General features: G+C 39.7%; 1 protein-coding gene across 2 annotated transcripts in view; it reads left to right on the top strand.

The window, feature by feature from the left end:
* The window catches only part of EEFSEC (eukaryotic elongation factor, selenocysteine-tRNA specific), a 124946-nt gene extending 106201 nt beyond the window's left edge, over window positions 1-18745 (top strand). For both annotated transcript variants that reach the window (XM_075762104.1, XM_075762105.1), the window contains one exon: window positions 17973-18745. In XM_075762104.1, the coding sequence (XP_075618219.1) occupies window positions 17973-18157 (185 nt within the window). In that variant the 3' untranslated portion in view covers window positions 18158-18745. The remainder of the gene's footprint in view (window positions 1-17972) is intronic.
* The last annotated feature ends 652 nt before the right edge of the window (window positions 18746-19397 follow it).

Here is a 19397-nt window from a genome sequence, read left to right as displayed (position 1 = left end):
GGTATCCTTTCCTTAGGTGTGCCTGTGGTAGGCATGTTAGCAACATTAATGTGGTCAAGTTTGCAGATTCGATGGTTGTACTTTCTATGAAGCATGTTGAACCTGTTCTATCTAAATAGGTAGTATTGCAATTAAATTCTTTCATTAATGTGCCCTTTTGAAATTATGCCTCAAAAAATTACAGAGAAAGTTACTGAGTTTTGAAATGCCACGTTTACCTTGGGAAGGCTGAATGCTCATGCAGTGCACAGCACTGACATATACTGGTAACGTTATGGTATTTAACAATATGAAATATATTCTGCGTGCAAAACCATACACATAAACACTTGCATGCTCTGTATATTGTGGCTGCACATCTTCAGCTTGTGTGGTATGATGTACACACTCATGTGCACGCCCACACACTAAACCTTTGCAGGTCAAAAAGTGAGGATAAACTTTTGAACCCAGCTGCTTCCAAATTAAGTACATGTGCAGGGACCACCAGAGCTGGGGTTACCGTATTCCAGAAAAGTGCCGGACACTGACACCCACGTATTGTACTGCAGGAGACTTCTTGTTCTTCCCTTAGAGCCTGAAGGATGATGCCTTGAAAACGCGCTGTCCTCTTTGCCCTTTTCTTGTCACCAGAAAGGACAGGCAGCAGTTTGGTGACTTCTCCCTTCGTTATGGAAATGGGACTGATACAGTAATCAGGATGCTACATATGGAGCTTTTTAAATTACTGCTCTTCAGTCTTTTGTTAGCCTTCATTATTCCTGAAGATTTTTTTCAAGTCATAAAAATGACATTTTTAATATGCAGAATTAAAAAAAGGCAATATGAAGAATACATTTTTGTCAATAAGCTTTTACCTTTTAAACCAGTTATCTTAGTTTCTGCTCTAGGTATTTTAATTGAAGATTAACTACTGTTAAAGAGTATACAAATTTAGGTAGTATATATGTGGAGTACTAAAATAAGAATGAATAAAAGGTGGGAATAGACTAGCCTGTCCATTATAATTTTAGATTGCAGAGCACAAACTAACCTTCATTAGAAGTCAGCACAGCCGACCGAAAGGTTCTTCTAATGTTAAGACTTTTTTTTTTTTTTTTTTGTTCCAATGAAATTCACTAAAAGTGTGCTTTGGGGTTGCAAGTTGAGCAAGTCTCATCTGGGTGTTTGTTTTATTTCTGCTGTGTTTTTTAATAAAGCATTGTTAGGTTGAAGATGATGCATATAAATACGAAAAGAAATTGCTATGTACTTCTCACTTATGCAGAAATAATCATGATGTGCTTGTTGCTCAGTATCTCTTCCCACTTCAGGAAACAAGATTGGTTCGTTCCTGTTTGCAAACTGATCATTTTTCTTGCACCTGGAGCAGAACTCTGGTACCATGTGGGTTGTCTTAAGTATGTGCATTTAAGACATGGAGGCTGATTTTTTTTGTTTGTTTGAGAGGGAGTTGAAGATGCTGCTTCATTCTAACCACCTGCATGTCTCTTGGGCAGACTACCTGGTTTCCTTCCAAAGACTATATAGTATCCCATATTTCTTCCAAAGGATAAAGGATAGCTGTCCCGAGGAAAATCTTGTTAAGACATTGTTTAAACCTATTTGGAAGTAGGTGCATCTGGTAGATTTTTTTAAAGACTCAGATTTTTTTTTTTCTTTCTCTTCAGAGTTTTTACTACAGCTTGAGTTTTAGCAGCATAAGTATTAATGTAAACTTACTGTAGATCCAGAGCCTTGATGAAGTGCTTGTAAAACAAACACTTTTATGAATGCTTTTATGAGGTCCCTCATCATCAATATGCAGGATGAGGGAATGCTGCTGCTGCTTACATTTTGATCCGTGAAGGCTGAAATAGCTTAACGAAGCTGGGGGGTGGGATTGACATATTAACCTGCACCAATGATATACTTCCTTGCACGTTACCTGGGATAGCTCTACACCACGCTGCTGTCTGCGTGGCGTGGAGATCTTTAAAAGGAGAATGTGACCTATTACTGTAGTGCGCTGCAGAATTCCTTCTCCTCCAGTATCTGCTGGTAAGGAAGGAACCTTGGATAAGAGAGGACCTCAGGCTTGGCTTAACATGGTATAATAGTGTCTGTGTTGCAAGCTTTGCGCAGGCAAAATGGTTTTACCAGCTATGACTGTGCCCTTTATCCATGACGCTTTACCAGTCCTTCCCTTTTCTTGGGTTTTTTTGATTGTTCTTGTTGTTTTCTCCCTCTTTGTAAGGAGGGAGGGTTTGAACCACAGATTTGCCATTATTCTGCTGCAAAATCAGTAACAGCTGTTGGAATTGTAAATGGCTTCTTGGTTGCCGTCACAGAACCTGCAGTTGATCAGCTCTGCCCTGAGCAATAAGTGGAGACATCAGGACCACTGAGGCTAACTAGAGAGTAAGGGTGGAGGGAATTAAAACCCTGAGGCAGGGGTCTAAATAGAGAACACAAGCACAGATGGGTATTGGAAGGGACACTGTTTCCTTTTATTCGATGCTTTTTCGGATGCTGTGAAGTGCAAAGTTGACTGGAGCAGTATCATAATGTGAGCAATGGGAGCTAGGAGGAAGATGTACAAGAGGTTTCAGAGAAAATGTAATTTGAGTGTGAATTTGTCTTATCTTTAATTTCTTCTCCTGCAAAAAATCCAGTATTCTAGTGAAACTCGGTGGGCAAAAGATATTCCATGTTTTGGTAGGGTCACTCACAAGTCATTTAGGTTGATAGGCTAAACTATATTCCTGTGTGGTTTTTGAGTAAGTTAGGATATCATAAGCACTGGTATGTTAGTACAAGGCAAATGTTTAACAATTATTTGTCAAGAAAAATAAATCTTGAGATGTGAGAACTCCTGTTCCTGAAACGGACTGTACGAGAACCCAAACTTAATGAAATCAACAGTCATCACGCAAGATGCTGCCTTTTTGGTTCTGGTAATGGGGCTAATTTATTTTTAACTTGTTTGTGTGTTTTGGCAGGTCACATTACATCTTCTGTAATCTAATTTTCCTTTCCTTCAGTGCTGCCTTTTACTGCACTCCCTAGAAACACCAAATTTATTTGTGAGGGTTGGATTTTTTGCAATGCAAGTCAAAGTGCGTTGGTGTGTTGGAAGCATGCAATGACTCTAATCCAGGTCATCAGCCCACAGAGCTGGGTTGGCTGTTGTAACACCCTGAAATACTAGTTGAGAATCTTTTCCCTATCACTGCTGGGTTTGGACTCGGACACTCAAACAGATCAGCATTGGTAGTGGGAATCTTGTAAGTTAGGTTGCTGTAATTCATTCTCTTCCAGGCATTCTCAGGAATCACCAGGACACTTGTTACTAATTCTGCTTCTGAGCCTTGTGAATTGCCTACATCTTATTTCTAAACAATATCAGAACCTGGAATTTTCAGAAAGATGTAAAGAGTCTTTTTTGGGGATGGCTCAGGAAAGCTAATCTCCTTCAGCCTCAAATATGATCTGCTTCCTGTGGACTTGGACGGAGGCTGTACCTGCATTTTCTGATATTTTACTTGACTAGGTTTTAGAACAGTCTGTGCCCCAGGAAGAGTGTAATGAGGAAGGAAACCCAGCCCTTGGGTGCTTGCCTAGAAAAATGGAAGTATCGCTGTGGCACGGATAGACGTATCAAGGTCTTAACACGTGCTAGGTCTGTGTCACTGTATCTCTGCAACCTGCGCTGTCTCATTTACAGTCTGACTTAGTGTGCCTGCCCCGTTATAAACATATCATGATTTGACTGTGTTCGACTTTGTCAGTGTTGCTGTTTATTTGGAGCCCAAGTACTGTAAAGTAATTACTAGAAAACACTAACTTTGCATTCAGAGGTTTATTGCTGGTCTTTGCTGAGGAAAAGCATGAAAAGATTGAACTGGAAGTCTTGATATTGGGAAGGGGAATGCAACTAATTATGTCTTTAAAAATAATGCTTATATACATTTTAAATGGTTTTATTTGGAGGGTGGGCTGATGACTTTGCATTTTTGAAATTAATGATATTGAAGCAGCTTGCAGGAAGAGTCCTGTTCTGCAAATCTTTCCCAATTTCCAAAATCAGTGGCTAATTTATTTCTATAAGAATGTTTTAAAATAGTAGTAGCAGCTAAATAATACAAAGAGAATCAGTTAAGGCTTAATAATGTTCAACCAGTATGGTCTGAATGGGGAAAAACATAGTGTCTTAATTAAAAGAAACGCAGGAAACTTAGTTATTGCAAAGTATTTTTTCACTGCTAGAGGATTTGTGGGTGACTAAGAAATGTATAGACTTGAGTTTTTTATTTTTTAAATAAAAAACAGATACATGTCTTCATCCTTCACTGGCTTGTTGACTTAATTTACTTGGATAGAATTTTTCAACATTGAAAACGAATTAAAATTCATGAATCATTTCTGCTTAAAGGCACAAGCTTTCATAGATACAACAGTTAAGACTTCTAACTGGTTACATGCATGAATACTGTTTTGGATATGTAAAATTTGTACTTGCTCCCTTAAAAAAAAAAAAAAGCATATGAAAGTTTTGGTAGGTGGGACACAGTAGGCATTACCTGTTACAAGATAAATATTATGTTTGAATAACTATCTGTTTTAGCATTGCTTTGTCTGCGTACTGTACCCTGCAAAAGCAGCAGTGAATTTGTAGGGCAGATGTGAAGAAAACATGACACCATGGCAGAGGGCGATGACGTGGTTTGTAAAGCTGCTGTGCCGCCTTTGACAGAGTCTGCAATTTCTTGGTACTTGTTGAGAGAGGTTTTTCACTTTTGGCTGTAGCGATCCATGCATTCTCTTAAACTCCTGGTTTTTGATGCTTCTGCACTGGTATGGTGTGACCCTGTTCAGGAGGCGGCGGCGGCGTTTCACCCAGGGTGCATGCGTATTAGATTAAGATCAGCATTGTTTTACTCTATGGTAAATGCAGCATGTGAATTTTTTTAATTGTTTTAATTATTGTGGCCAGATGCTTGCTGGTACAGCTAAGCAAGCTTTTTCATAAGCATTTTGTATATGTGGCAGGCTTCATCATGAGGTTTTAATTTGAGCTTTCCTGGAATTTGCTTAAAAATGTGACTCAGGGAAGGTAGGTGAGTGGTCAGTGGGTGTTGACAGAAAATAACAATTGTTTCAGATGAAAATGTATGCTCTTTTTCAAATATGTTATTTCAAGGATATTTCGAATGATTTGATGTAGCTTAGGATTCGTTTAGGAAGCTCATTTCTGCACTGCTGTAATACCCGCGTACCCAGTCTCTGAGGCAGAGCTCTAGGCACTGCGTTGCTCTTCACAGCAGAAGCGCCAGCCGTGGCTGGTTTCTTTTCTAGACATTCTCCGCAGAGGAAGAGGGGCGAGCAAGGTGAGGTGTTTGTAACTATATCTGTGCACGTGCATATGTATTGCTGAGAACTAAAGAAGTTGTATTGGAATGTAAAATTGTTAAGTAAAAAAAACCCACAAAAAAAATTAAAAAAAAAACCCCAAATGTAAAATAGTAGACAAATTGGGAAGCAAAGCAAGAATATGCTCTTTTGGATGTTCCTTGCTTAAGGCTGGTTTGTACCATGATGGACTTTCACTGAAAGCTGTGTTCATTTCTTACAGAAGGGATTTTTAAGAACACTGGAATTGTTGAGAGGGAGTTTTGTTACGCTGGGCCAGATAATTAGTGTTTGAAGCTTAACCAGACTGAGCATCCTGTAACTGTAACTGGAAAACATACAGTGCCTGCAAAAACAAACCCATCCAGTCTTGTCCCTCAGGTGGCCTCTTCTGTGCTTTTTATTACATGACCCTTGCTTTTCTCATGTAGCCTGCCTCCTGTTTGACTGGGATCCACCTGTGAACACGAGGTTTCAGTCTGGGAACCTCACCCAGGAACATGTGTCCCGTGGAGCATCTGTGGGTGTTTGCGTGCTCCGTTACGCTCTTCACCAGTTGCAGTGTGTGCTGTTGGTCTTGGCAGACTGGGAAGAACGTTGGGAGGGTAATACACTGTGGAACAGTGAACCTGAAGAGCCATTTTAGGGAAGAAGTATGTGAATAATAAAGGAGGAAGAACTGGCAACCTTTGATAAAACAAAATTATACAAATTTCCAGTGTCCTTTTTTGTAGAAAGCCATAGAGAAGGAATTTATAGATTATTAAAAGACCGAAAACTTCATAGTAACCCAACATTCTCATACTGTTTCTTTTCCTCCACCTCCCACAACATTTTATTTCCCTTGTAATAATTAGTTTGAACTTTCATCTGTTTCTGTGGATCAAGTAATTTTCATACAACTTCAGGATTTTTTTATATGCTTTAAATCTTTCTTCTAAATAATGTTTTTTTTATAACAAAAAAACCCCATGAATACATTATAATTTCAATTTTCGTGGTGTGAGAAAGATTTCTGCACTAGGTCTTTATTGTTTTTGAAGAATTCATCACCCTAGTTAAGAAGCTTAATATAAATTAAAGGAGGTATTAAGGAACATTAAGACATCAAACTGTGGAGCGTTCTTTTCCTTTCGATTGCTCCAAATGCAAACAAGTTGAATAAAATGCAATCAAAGGGCCTGTTTGGAGAACATTGAGTGGCTTTACAGCTGTGCTGTAGAGAACCTCTGGTAAGAGCATAATTCAAATAAAAAGGCCTTTCTTTCCTCCTCCTAATTCTCTTTGTTGTGGTGACAACAGAGTACAAGCCCGATAAAAATTTAATCACCTTATCTTTTTAAAGCAAATTGCATATTTGTTTACACACAATATACATAACATAAAAAAGAAAAAGCTGCTATCCAATCCCCCTCCCCCTTCTAATCGCATTAAAGGCCCTTGCCTAGAAGTTTTAAAAAAATAAAAATTAAATGTTTTATTCTTTATTCTGAAGTCCCATTGTTCACGATTGCTTTATAAAGGCAGCCCAGGGGAAGATGAATATCGCCAAACTTAAACTCTGGACCAGCACTGAGCAGCAGATGCCTGGGATATGTCAGTGGAGTTGGTCCAGCTTAACTGGTTTCTGTGGTGCCTACTCCACATCAAGAGTTGCAGGCAAGATGGGAGGATTACAGACAGGCCTGCGGATCTAGCACTTTGATTTGAAGCTGCTTTGTAATGAATTGCCTTTGATTCTGTGTCAGATCTGCGAACCTGAACTTTTTCCGCATCGTATGCATTTCTGAAAGGCTGCTGTAGGAGAGATTGTGTGTTGGTACCGTTTTTGGTGTTGTCTTTTCACTAGGCAAATGAAATTTTGGTCCCTTATGTTGAATTCAAAACATGTTTTCAGTTGTTTCTGCTCACCTTAGCATGAGCATTGTTCATTTCATTTATTTACTATTTTATAGGTACTGGGATACTGACCAAAACTCAGAAGTGTCTTCTGGCCCGTTGCTGAGTGGCTCTGGCCCGAGAACTCCCTCGCTGGATATAAATTTAGTCCCAACATGATATTCTGTGGGCTTAAAATTATGAAAGCTCCTGTGCTTAGCATGATCTATTTCTACATATGTAGCTGTACTTTTGGGGACATTTTAATGAATTTTTGCCCCTCTTGATTTGAGGATTGAATCAGCAAGGATCCACCACCACCACAGTAAAATGCGTAAAAGTCTGACGTGTACAATAGTTGTCATGGACTCTCCCAAATTTTATTCATCATGTTGATGTCTGCATCTTTCTTTCCTTCTCTCCCTTCCTGAGAGACGAGTACTTAGTGAGGTCCAGTGACAATAACTGCGATTTTAAGACCCTGTTCTGTCTTTGACTGTTTTGAATGGTCTTGGATATTTCACACTGACCTGCCTGTAATTTTTCTATTGTTGAATTGTAACAAGAGCCTGTCTACATTCCCAGGCTTCCAACTACATCACATATTATTTGTATTAATAATTTGATGTCCTTATTAGTTCCATTGTTTTTTCACAGTTGTTGCTGTTGTGTGCTGGGCAATTTCCATGCACTCAGTTTTTGATTCACAGGGCTTGAATAACATGCGGACTAAAAGCACAGCATCAGTAGATTAAGCATAACTAACTCTTGCATTCCTTCTTCCCAGGAGAGCTGCCTCTCCCTGCCAGTACACTGGGAGAACAAGTGTAGTGCTTAGGCATGAACTCAATGACTGCATGGACCTTGAGTGGCCATCAAGTGAAAAAAGAATTTATGAATAATAGCTGGTATGATACATCAGCTGGCATAATTGCACCTTTGCTAATGTACTGAAAGCACATATATAGCTCATGCAGAAATTAATTTGAAAATTCTTTCCTTTAGGCTAATGGGATAGTGTTGGATTTGAGGACAAAAAGATCACCTTAGTGGTTGTCTTGTAGCTCTGCAAGTTGATCCATTGTATTGTGCATACACTTAATTTGTGTAGCCTAGATCTAGTAATCATGGTGCACTGGAGTCTGTCACGTAACATCTATCAAAGCTAGTCTCTGGATACAGAAACAAAAAATTGTGTAGAGCGTACAAGTCATAGCTGTGTTGCAGGAGTGCAAAGTATAAAGTCATCTTCTCTAGTAGAGTTGCCCTAGGAGGGCTTAGCCAACAAATGCCTGTGGCACACAACATAATGGTAGCTGAAATATATATATTGGCCTATAAACAAGGTCAGGTTTGATACTCTCAACCTGTTCATACTGCAGCATGGCCAACCAGCCAAGAAATGAAGATCTCGAGTGTGTCACTTCAGAGCTGTTATTTGGGGATGAAAGGTATGTTGGGTTAGGGCGTGTTGTGGAAAATCAACTGTGGGAACTGCAAATATCCTTCTAAAGTGTGTGTGGGTTTACTACTATTTAAGACTACTTAAATGATGAGGTGATTGCAGAGCAATGGTACGATAGGTGGTGGGGAAGTATCAAGTGTGGAAATCTGTCCTGCTACATGGCTTCAGATGGTAGGGTCTGTTTGTATCTGGTGTTCCAATTATGATGTTTTATTTTGGGGAGGAAAAAAAAAATTAAAATGTGGTTATGTTACAAAATTTGGGAAATAGGATAATATATCCTGATCATCTTGCTAGAAATTGAGAAGTGTAAAACTGTGAATGAATGGCGTGCTCTCAATGCTATGTGGCATGCTAGGTGTCCTCGGTGTAGATGATAAGTTTAGGACGAGGAGAGGAAGGGGGCAGGCAGGGTGTGTATAGGGAAGTACAGCATCAATACCCATTCAGCAGCTGATAGATACGGTGTAGTCCTTGAGTCTGTGCTCCATTTAGCAATATGAAAAATATCAGACTGAAAATCAAGACGCTGACTTCATGCAGAGGGTATGGCAGACTAATTAAAGAAAAAAATGTGTACCAATTGAGCCTATAAAACTCTTCCTGACCTTGAGAAAACTCCCAGAGAGCTGTGGGAAACTCCAATCTATCCCCTCTGAACTTTTGTGTGTTGTTGTTTAAATATAGTAACTGCTTTTTTAATTAAAAAGAAAAATTAGATGGCATTTCAAATTGTGTCCATGGTGCCTTGGGGACCTATTACAGTACAAATTACCCTATACTATTTAGCGAGGTCTTGTTTACTATTGTGTGAAGCGAGGGTTACCAGTGTAAGGATGTAGGACAAGAAGGGCCCTTCTTTGAAAGTCTGGCTCTGCACATGAAAGTGACGCCAGCAATTGGAAGCAATTTGTGGAATTGTTTGATTATATTAATTATGGCACCAGCAAACAGTGCTTGGGAAACAGTTTTGTTTTCTTGCATTCTTTCTTGATTGCTTGCAGCAAAAGCCAAGATACAAAATGTGCCTTTAAGGACTGCCGGAGAGTGCAGTTCAAGCCATTGTGTAGAATTGGCACTGAGCTTGAAAGGGTTGTGTCCGGCTTGATGTGAGAGTTTTCCAAAAACAGCTTCGGCCTGAACTTCACCTAGGTCAGCCTCTTGAATTAAAACAGCTTCTGTCTTCCTCATCAAGGAAGACTAGCTCTCTCCCTGTTAAGTAGGAGCCCGTAATGAAATCCATGTTATTTCCAGTAGTGCCACCTCTTATAATTATTATGTCTTTCAGTCCAAAAGCCTGTATAAACTTAACAAGTTGATACACAAGATTCAATTCAGTTCACTACTGAACTGCAGCCTTCTCTGATGTGGTACGGGGCAGCTGTTCCCCAATTTATGGGAAAATGTTTTAGTAGTTAAGGATTTCCAAACAGAGTCTACCAAGCTGAGAGTGTGGGAATTGCTCTGCTGATGCAGGCTGGCTGTCACAACAACATTTGGTCAGGACATGGGGCGGTCAACTTCTGCTCAAAGTGGCTGGAAGATGGAGTTTTTTCTGGTCTCTGTCATCAAGCAATGAGTTATGGATATTTTGTGTATATCCTAAGTACCACGTTGAGGCGTTAGTGTAATTCTTACTTAGAAGGAAGGAGTCTACTTTTGGGTCTCCTTGGAGATTGATTGCTCTCCCTGGCCAACTTCATGCTGTAGTTCTATTGATATTCACGAGCCAGGCAAGGTGAAAATAGCAGATCTTGTACTAGAGAGAAGGGAAAAATTAATCTATTCTGGAGTTTGAAGCTCTAGGAGAATATCTGAGAGAACTGATGAGAGATGTGGGAAAAGGTGGTGTGAACTCAAAATAGAATTACTGGAGAATTGTGAAGGGATTTACATAAGTAAAATTCATTGCCTGATCTGCAAAAGTAATTGAAGCTCAAACCCTGAGCTCCTGAGGGTAGCAAGGAAAGGAGTATCCCTTGTTTCTTGAGTGAATCTGTCAACTACTACATTTAAATTGTCCTGGTAATCATATTATGCTTGTTATCATGGTGATGAACACCTAGGAACAGAGTAGATTGGCTCCTATAAGGAGCACTGTGCTTAAATCTTTTGGCTAGAAAAGTTGGTAGGTGTTGACATATTGACCCTGACGTCAGGTAGAGAATTCCAACCTGATCCAAGGGTTTAGTTAGCTCAGGACACAGTTTTCATCCCTGCTCTTTCTGAAGTACCATACGTTCATGACAGGCAGATGGGATGCCAAGTTAGATAGGACTAGCAGTCTCTAGGTGACTGGTCATCTGGTCTACTAGATGTGGTGTGACACGTCTGATGGACCTATTACAGTATTTATGGGCAGAGAAATGTGATGCTTTTGTTCTTGGAAGGCGTACAAAGATGTTCCTTTTCCTGATCAGCTCAGGGTTTTTTCTGGGGACGTTGAAGGAGAAAAATGACTCCTTTAGCTTGAATAAAATCAAAAGGTAGGATTTTGGGTATCTTTAGCAGAGGAGAAGCAGAGTTGCTACCTAGTAGCTTAATGTAAATAGCTCGAGCAACAGGATGTTACATTTTCTGTTATTCTTGTCCTTTGTCTGTAGAGATAACTAGCAGGAGGGGCTGGGCAAATTGATCCTCTGATTTGGGGATGTTTCTGCTTTTTGTTTGAATCAAAACTTCACGATGTTCTGTTAAGGATAATTGCATGAACTTTTCATGTTTTTAGGACACAGATCAATGATTTTTTTATTTTTTTTTAAGAACTGCTGACATATTTTAGGACTAGGTGGAAAACAAGTGTGTGCTTGTTAGTATATTGGGGGACTCTGAGAGTCACCACTTGTACCACTGGCATTTCTCTTAATTTTGCTGGAAACCAACGATAGATTTATTCTTCTTGTTTTAAGGTTGTTGAGAATCTGAAACAGATAAGTGCTGTATTTGAACCTTATACCCTTCTTTGAACATAGGTAAAATATATATATTTTTTTAAGTCTTGGATGAATATATATAGCTGTTGCAAGAAAAAAAAATCAAATTGGTTTGTAATTGTGCTGAAGAACTGGATTCTCAAGGCCTGCAGTACTAGTGAAAAGTTTCTATTTCTTTTCACTGGTCCGTCATTGCAGTAAGCAGGGGGAGAGATGGTCTGTGTCCGCTCTCAGCATGTCCCTCTGCATCGGGCTGTGGCATGGATGTCTCCATCCGGGGCGCTCGTTACTTCTGATTTTCAGGCCAACTGGCTTTTGCACTCTGTTAGCAGGAGAAGTGATGCAGGCACCCACCCTTAACTGTGTAACGAGGGTTCAGGCTCTGAGGGTTCATTTTAAGGAAATCCTGAAATTGTGAAAAACAGATGTTACGAATAATCCATTGTGAGTGAGGATTATCCCCAACCCTTTGCTGCTTTCAAGTTTTGCTCTTTTTTTTTCCTTTCCTCAAGAAGAAAAGTGTCTGCTTGTCATATTAAAAGGTTACATTTGCCTCAGATAAAAATTATTTCTGACATCAAATGTGCTATTTTATTATTATTAATAGTCAATTTTTAACATTTAGATGTTGACAGGAAACAAGAAATTGCAGGTAGTAGTGTCTTCTACCTGCAATGTTTGAAGGAAGTGAATCGGATATTTTGTTTACAGACGGGAAAAACAAAGTTCAGTTTCCCACTGAAACTCTGCTCACAAATTCCTGAATGGAGGTTTGGAGATAACAGCAGGTCAAGAATAGTCTAGGAATTTCTTAATATTGAGTGCAAAAAGGAATATTTTCTCTTCCGGTGGTAGCTACTGGTGTAGCCTCAGTGTGCTTTTTCCTAGTATGGTGGCACGAATCCTGAGGCAGCGCTTTCCCAGCAAACCACAGCAAGTACCATTGCGGGCAGCTGGTGCCAGACGTTCGCTGCGTTTTTCTATTGGTAGGATGAACTATAGCTGTGACCTGAAGGCCACATTCGGACGAATGAGGAGACTTGGAGTCTTTTAATACGATTTTTTTTTTTCTCCCGTTACGATTTTCAGTGTCATAAGAAAAGTCTGCAATCATCCATGCTAATACCTTCATGTTCGTCAGTGCTAGGTAGGACAGTTAGCAGGGGGCTTCTTTTACAAGTGTGCGTATGCGAAGGGACTTGTTGAAGTTCAGTAAAATAAATTATTCTCCGTAGCTGTTCTGGAGAGCCTGCTCTGCACCTATATTATTACACCCGTTTTCAATAATGTGTTTGAGTTGCTTAAAAATTACTCCTATCTCTGGCTGGGCTACGAGGAGACGTGTTATCTTGCTTCTCATCTACAGTGTGTCTAGTATTCAGTCTTTAAAATCTTCCACTCAAACACAGTGTTTCAGTAGTGTTGAAGGAGACAGGACTAGCCCTAAATATTGAAGAGATCAGTGGAAATAATAGACATGTGGAGATAGGAAATGTGAAAAGTCAAGTCGGAAAAAGGAAGAGAGATAAAACTCCTGAAGGGCAGAATAGCAAGTGGAATGGGGAGTCAAGGAAGGAGGAGCTGGACTTTAAGAGAAAGAGCAGAAGACTAATAAGCAAAAAAAAAAAAAAAGGCAACAAAGATGACAGAGGATGTTGATAAGGAATGATAATATTAAGTGAAGGAGGATGTGAAGTTGAGAAGTTACCTAAAAGGTAAAGTAGGATCTAAGCTTACAGGTAACATTTGAAATAATAATATACATGGGAGGAAAAAGCACAGCAGTGCTCCTTCATCCTGCCATGGGAATAGCAAAAGGAATTAGAAGAGCAGATATTGTATCAATTTTCATCTTCCTTCCAGCTGAAGTTGTAGTAGTAGAAGCAAGGCAAAAGTAACTCATGCTGGTTATGGACAGTGATATGCTTTCTGTGTCTGTTGTGATTTGTCTGCTCGCGGGCGTTCCCCAGGACGTTTGTCACGAGGCTCTGCTGAGTCCCTGTCCCCAGGGATTAACAGAAGGAGAAAAGGAAACATTAGAGAAACCTTAAAATTGTGTAGATATGAGGATCTTTGGGGGGGGAAGAACAAAATTCATTTCCTATATTTCTACACAAGAAGGGGTCCAGAACTCTACAATGTGAAATTTCCGTAAGTTACTGAAATCTGCATATTTCTATGCAAACTTCCTGTGTGAGTAATTGTAAAACTCCAGGCTGCAATGCATTTAACTATATAAGATACTGCAAATCACTAAGAAGCTAGATTTTATTTGTGAAAACTGCGTAAAATACTGCGTTTATCCTTTATTTCATACATATGAAACTTGGAAAATATTTTTCCTGAGAAGGTATTGCTTTTCATTTGAATTAGAAAATTCACCATTTTGCATTTATAAATGTCTCCATTTTTGATTAAATCCTTGAGACCATACTGAGACAAAGGAAAGAATGCTATGAGTTTGTATTCTTACTTGTTCATTATTAAGAGGAGTTGAAACTAAAAGAATGAAGTGAATTCAACTGTCTTATAACTGTTTTTTCCTATCTAACCTGGGTTAGTTGATACTGCAAGTACATTTTTACATAAGACCTGTCTGGGCACTTCTTTTTACAGACACGGTTATGGTGGCTGGGAATGAATTTGCTAAGCTTTCAGATATCTTATGTGCCTCTGAGGACTGCCCATTAATAATATTAATATATAGGTATTTCCCATTGTTGTATGCAAGGCATTTCTTAGAACTTTGAAGCTAAAGTGTGGGGGTTTTTTAACACACGGGCCTTTTCAATTTAATCCATTAGCAACTTGGCAAAATAAAGTAATTGTCCAACAGAGGAAGAAAAAATCTATTAACATTTGCTACAAATCCGAGTAGTACAGGCAGCACTTAATTAATGGAACAGATTTCTCACTATGTATTCAAGCTAACGTAGCTATTGTTCAGGAGAGATTAGACCCTTAATGTAAGTAAGTTAAACTAGACCTCCATCTAAAAATATCCGTCATTTCAGCTATTAAAGGTCTGATGTCTTCTTTGGTGACAGATATATTTCCCTTCATTTCCTTGGTTTTGTAAAATGTAAAGTATGCATTGTGTGTAACGCGAGAAATCCGCGGAGGTAGATGAAACCCGATTGTGCCTCCCCGCCTGTCTCTCCCTGCCCGCTCCTTTGTGCTGCTCCCTATCGCAGAGCTCTTCAGCCCTTAGACCTCCTGGCACCAGAGCAGAAAAACAGAAAATGCCATTTGTTAGGGTACGATGCCAGCCAACTAATCTGTTTGCAGAACGAGGGCCATGGGATCTGATTAGGTAATTCAGATACCTTGTGAATTTAATAATACCTGAGCTGCCTTTGGCTGTCAGCCCGTCGTTTCACTGGTAGGAACTACTGAGTTCTTCCCCTTCTTCTGTAAACTTCTTGCTCACGGTACTGTATTTGAATCCAGACAGGTGTTAAGGGCTGCAGGTGAGGTCTGTCTGTGCTCCTCCATATGTGGAAGTTAGCGATAGGGCAGAGGAGGTGAGATTGCTCAGTTTTAAATGCATTTTCCCCAGTATGGTTCCATGTGCAGTGTATCCTTTTTTGTTTGAAAAGTTTCATTTTCAAGAATGAGATTCTTTGTTTAAACACCTGAGATGTCCCAGGTTCCAGATTTGCTGGGCAGTCCAAGTGCTGACCGTCATCACCGGCAGGTTTTGAAGCTGGGTTTATTCAAAGCGGTTGGTATTTCATCCTTGGGGCTGGCAGTGCCCCCCTTGCTGCTGCAGCCGCGCGTTGCTCCGGGGCGAGAGGCTGCCCTGCCCGGGGGCCCAGCGGATGCGGACAAGGCTTTGTGCTACCAGTGAGGTACCTCCAGATACCCACACAGGAAAATTTTGGCTGGAGTTTTAATGCCACATCTCCTCCCTTCCTCTCTCCTTTCCGCCAGTTAGCATTTTTTGGAAAGTGGTGTCTCACAAAGCCTACTAATGTAAATAGAAGTGTTTTAAGATTTGTTTGCTTTAATTAATTTAGAGCATGTCTTTCTGAGAGGACTTAGTTAAGCATCTTTCTTAAACAGTAATGTGCCAGTAACAGCAACATTAGTAATAGTGATAAGACCTAGAAAGGGAAACCAACTAGAAAGCAATATGACCAAATATTTTTCTTTGTCCGAAAAATAAATGGTCTTCCCAGGAAAGTGGAGGAAACCCCGTTCAGGGACACTTACAATTAGGTTGGTCAAAACAGCAGAAAACATACAACGCGAAATAAATCCTGCAAAGGTAGAGGCAGGACTGACAGCATGAGATCACTCTTTTTGCTGTTTTTATTTTGTTTTCCTCTTTTTTGACAGTTGCTTTTTTTTTTTTCCTTAGCAGCACCCAAGATGTTCTTGGAGCTTTGCAAATAGGAAATAACTTGCTTTTCATGTAATGATAAATTATTTTTTTTGTAATGAGGATGGAGTTGATTGTAAGGCTAATGATAGTAAGGGGATTTATATGAAAGCATCCAATTAAAAAAATCAAAACAGCTGCATCAAACATAACTATATGCTGTAATAAAACCATATAATAACTATATGGTAACTATACACCATAGTATCTAGTTCGATTAATTGAACCTTACATGTGCAAAGATAGTCATTATCAGACTTCTCACCCATCAAGAAAAAAAGTCTCAATTATTTTCACAGTGAAATAATCATTACTACTTTTTTTTTTTTTTTGTATTCTGCCATCTGAAAAGAGAAAAACGGCTGCTGCCGTGACTGTGAAATACAAGATCTTGCAGAACTACGCAAAGTTGATTCTGCTTGCTGCTGGACTTCTGCAGCCTTAGTGTAAATTGTAGTTTGTGTAGTTATATACATAACGTGTTGCTTCTCTCTTCTCTTGTCCTCTTGCACTTTTTGAAGAAAGCAAAACCCCTCTATCTCCAAAAGCCTCCTCGTTGCCACGCTGTGGGGCGTTGGGGCTGGTTTACAACCTACAGCAAATTGGAAATGGCAAATTGGCAGTTTCCTGGGTTTGCTTCAACACTTCTTCGTTCCCTCCCTTTCCTCTGCCCGGCGGTGGGGATGCTGCCTGGAACAATTTGCTCCCTGATACAGCAAGATGAGAAGGTGGGCTCCGGTGCCGTGTCCCCCCGCAATCAGCTGTAAGTGCCTCTGGGTGCGTCTGTGCCGGAGCAAATCACCTGTGGCTGTAGACCTCCTGTCTCCAGTAAATCATAAGCATCTCGATCTTTTTGTCAGTCTGTGATATGAGAATCCGCATCTGAATTTCAATATGAGGGGAGAGAAGCTGATTAAGTGTTTGAGATAAGGTTATGTGACACCACAGGTTAAAAATACCTGAACTGAATTTGGCCAAATGCCTGAGAACCACATTGCAGCCCGTTCGGGTGGCGCTGAATTGGCTCCCAAGGAGTTTGCTGTCTTCTGCTTTAAGAAAGCAATTCTTCGGGAGCGCTCTTCTAGGAGCCGCATCTCTCTCGTTTTACAACATTTCTTTGGGCTTTGCTATCTTGCATTTCTTATCTAAAATGTCACCAATGTGTCAAGTTAAAAGAAAATATAAAAGTGTAATAAACCCTAGTCATTTAGGAAGAAAAGGACAAATGTTTTTGTTTGGCGCAAATGTCTGGAGAAAGACTTAAGTTAGATTCCCCAGAATCCTACTCAGGTTAATTCTAGTCTGCATGGGAAGTGACAATTGTAACCCTTAACAAATACTGTGGTTTAGCCAAAAAACCAACCAAACAAATAGGAAACTGTATCATTTGGTAATGATACACTAAGCAGCCTGCTTTTGGCAGGTCTGGGAAATAGACTAAAGACATTCAAGAAGCTTCTGACTCTATGTACTTCTAGTATTTTACTGGCTGTTAGTTTTCATTTGTGACTTATATTTTTATAAATATTCATTCTTACTGATGAGAAGAAACTTTAGAAGATGTGTGTAAATAATAGGAAAGTTCTGCTGAATAAGGCCTGGACCAGGCAGGTTGGTCTGGCTTGTTGAAATTTTTATCTGTATTTAATACTTTAAAAGCTGTAGAAGGATACAGCCAGGATACTGCACTGGATTTGGGATATCACTTTTGTGAACTGTGTTTGAAGGCTTCTCCTATTCTTCATGTGAGTTACCGTATTGCAGAAGTGCGATGCAGAAATGCGACTTTCCTAATGCATGTGACTTTCTTCTTTTTTTTTGGTGGATTTCAGAAGTAAACTTGCCTGTTCATTTTTTTGAGCTATACTGAAATGTGATGTTGAAGCGTGTTTGTCATACATGTTCTTGGTTTTTTTTACAGATGGGCTGAAGCCAGATACCAAGATGCTTCTTACTGTTGCCTCCAAGAAGAAATCTAAGGCAGGGAAGGGGGATACAACCAAAGAGGATGAAAGCAGCAAGAATGATTCTGCCCAACCTGTTACAATCTCTCTTCTCTTTAAAAGATACGTCTTTGACACACAGAAGAAAATGATTCAATCCTGAGAAAGCAAGAGAGGCCTCTGATTGCACCTGAAAAGACCAGACTCTGAAATGAATTCAGGTGGAACCTGTTTCTTGTCTGAATGCATTAGACCTGTTCCTTCCTCACAGACAGAGCCTGGACGTGCCTGCTGACTATGTGCACCCTTCCAAAATCTCTGCCACCTGGCTTGTTCTGTTAGAATCTGCTTATTTTGTCATCTTCATAATGTGAATCTCTACAGCCTCTCAGAGAATGTCACCTGCTGGAAGGGCATGTTCGGGTGTGCGTTCTCATTGCAGTGTTTTTCTGGAGAATTGTTTTGTATTTTCCGTTGATTGAAAAGTTTGCCACCATCATTAATCTAAATCTAGTCAAGATGTGAATTTAATGTGACCCACATAGTTAAGCTGATTAGTCTAGTTTGACTTCCCCAAGCAAAGTGGGGGACAGAAAGCGCACGATATAATAGGTGAAACCTAAAATGGATGTTTCACATTCCTTCAGCTGCAGCTATGTAAGATGCTATCTGAGAGATGGTATGGATCTTTTTTAGAAATATGATTTATATCTAGAAATGTTTTTCATATTAAACATAATGATGCGTGTAACCCAGAGTCTTAATTGTTCTGTTTGCTGTTCCAAAGGTTCAGAACCTATCTTCAGTGACATTTTGTATAGCTTTTCTGAATTTCCTGCCTGTTCTGCAGTGAATCGCACTCCAGAATTGTTTTCTTTTTTTGTAACCGAAATGTCTTTTGTGTGTGAAAGAAAAAGTTGCCTCTGGAAATAGTCAAGGACTTTCTTTCATTAAAATAATGATAGAAGATTGCAGCATAAGCCTTGTAAAATGAGTATCTCCAAGATGCTTTAGAAACCATTAGTTGTTTAATAGGGATTTCATGGCTGCTTTAGTTCTTCCTCTCAATTTCATGTCCTAGGCTGATAAAAAGGAGAGTACTGGTAATATCCCTTTTTTATTTACAAAGCATAGGACACCTTAACATGAAGACTAGCAATAATTCCACAGGTATGAAAGCTGCAGTCTGGAACAGAAATTGGACTCAGGCTTGGCAGCATCGAAAATGTTAGTTCCTGCCTTTTGAACAAAAAGAGTGCCTCTGCTTGTTGATGTTAAATAGCAGCCTGTGACCCGTTCACTGAAGCCAGCCACAGGAGATGACCACATGTGTAATGTAAGTGCCTTAGTTGCATGTGGAAGTAACTGTAATACATTGCAACGCTCATTAATCATGTTGTTAT

Source organism: Balearica regulorum, chromosome 10 (assembly GCF_011004875.1).
Source record: "Balearica regulorum gibbericeps isolate bBalReg1 chromosome 10, bBalReg1.pri, whole genome shotgun sequence".
In the NCBI taxonomy this organism is placed as follows: Eukaryota; Metazoa; Chordata; class Aves; order Gruiformes; family Gruidae; genus Balearica; species Balearica regulorum.
The sequence above is the reverse complement of the archived record's forward strand: the minus strand, read 5'-3'. Positions and strand labels throughout refer to the sequence as shown.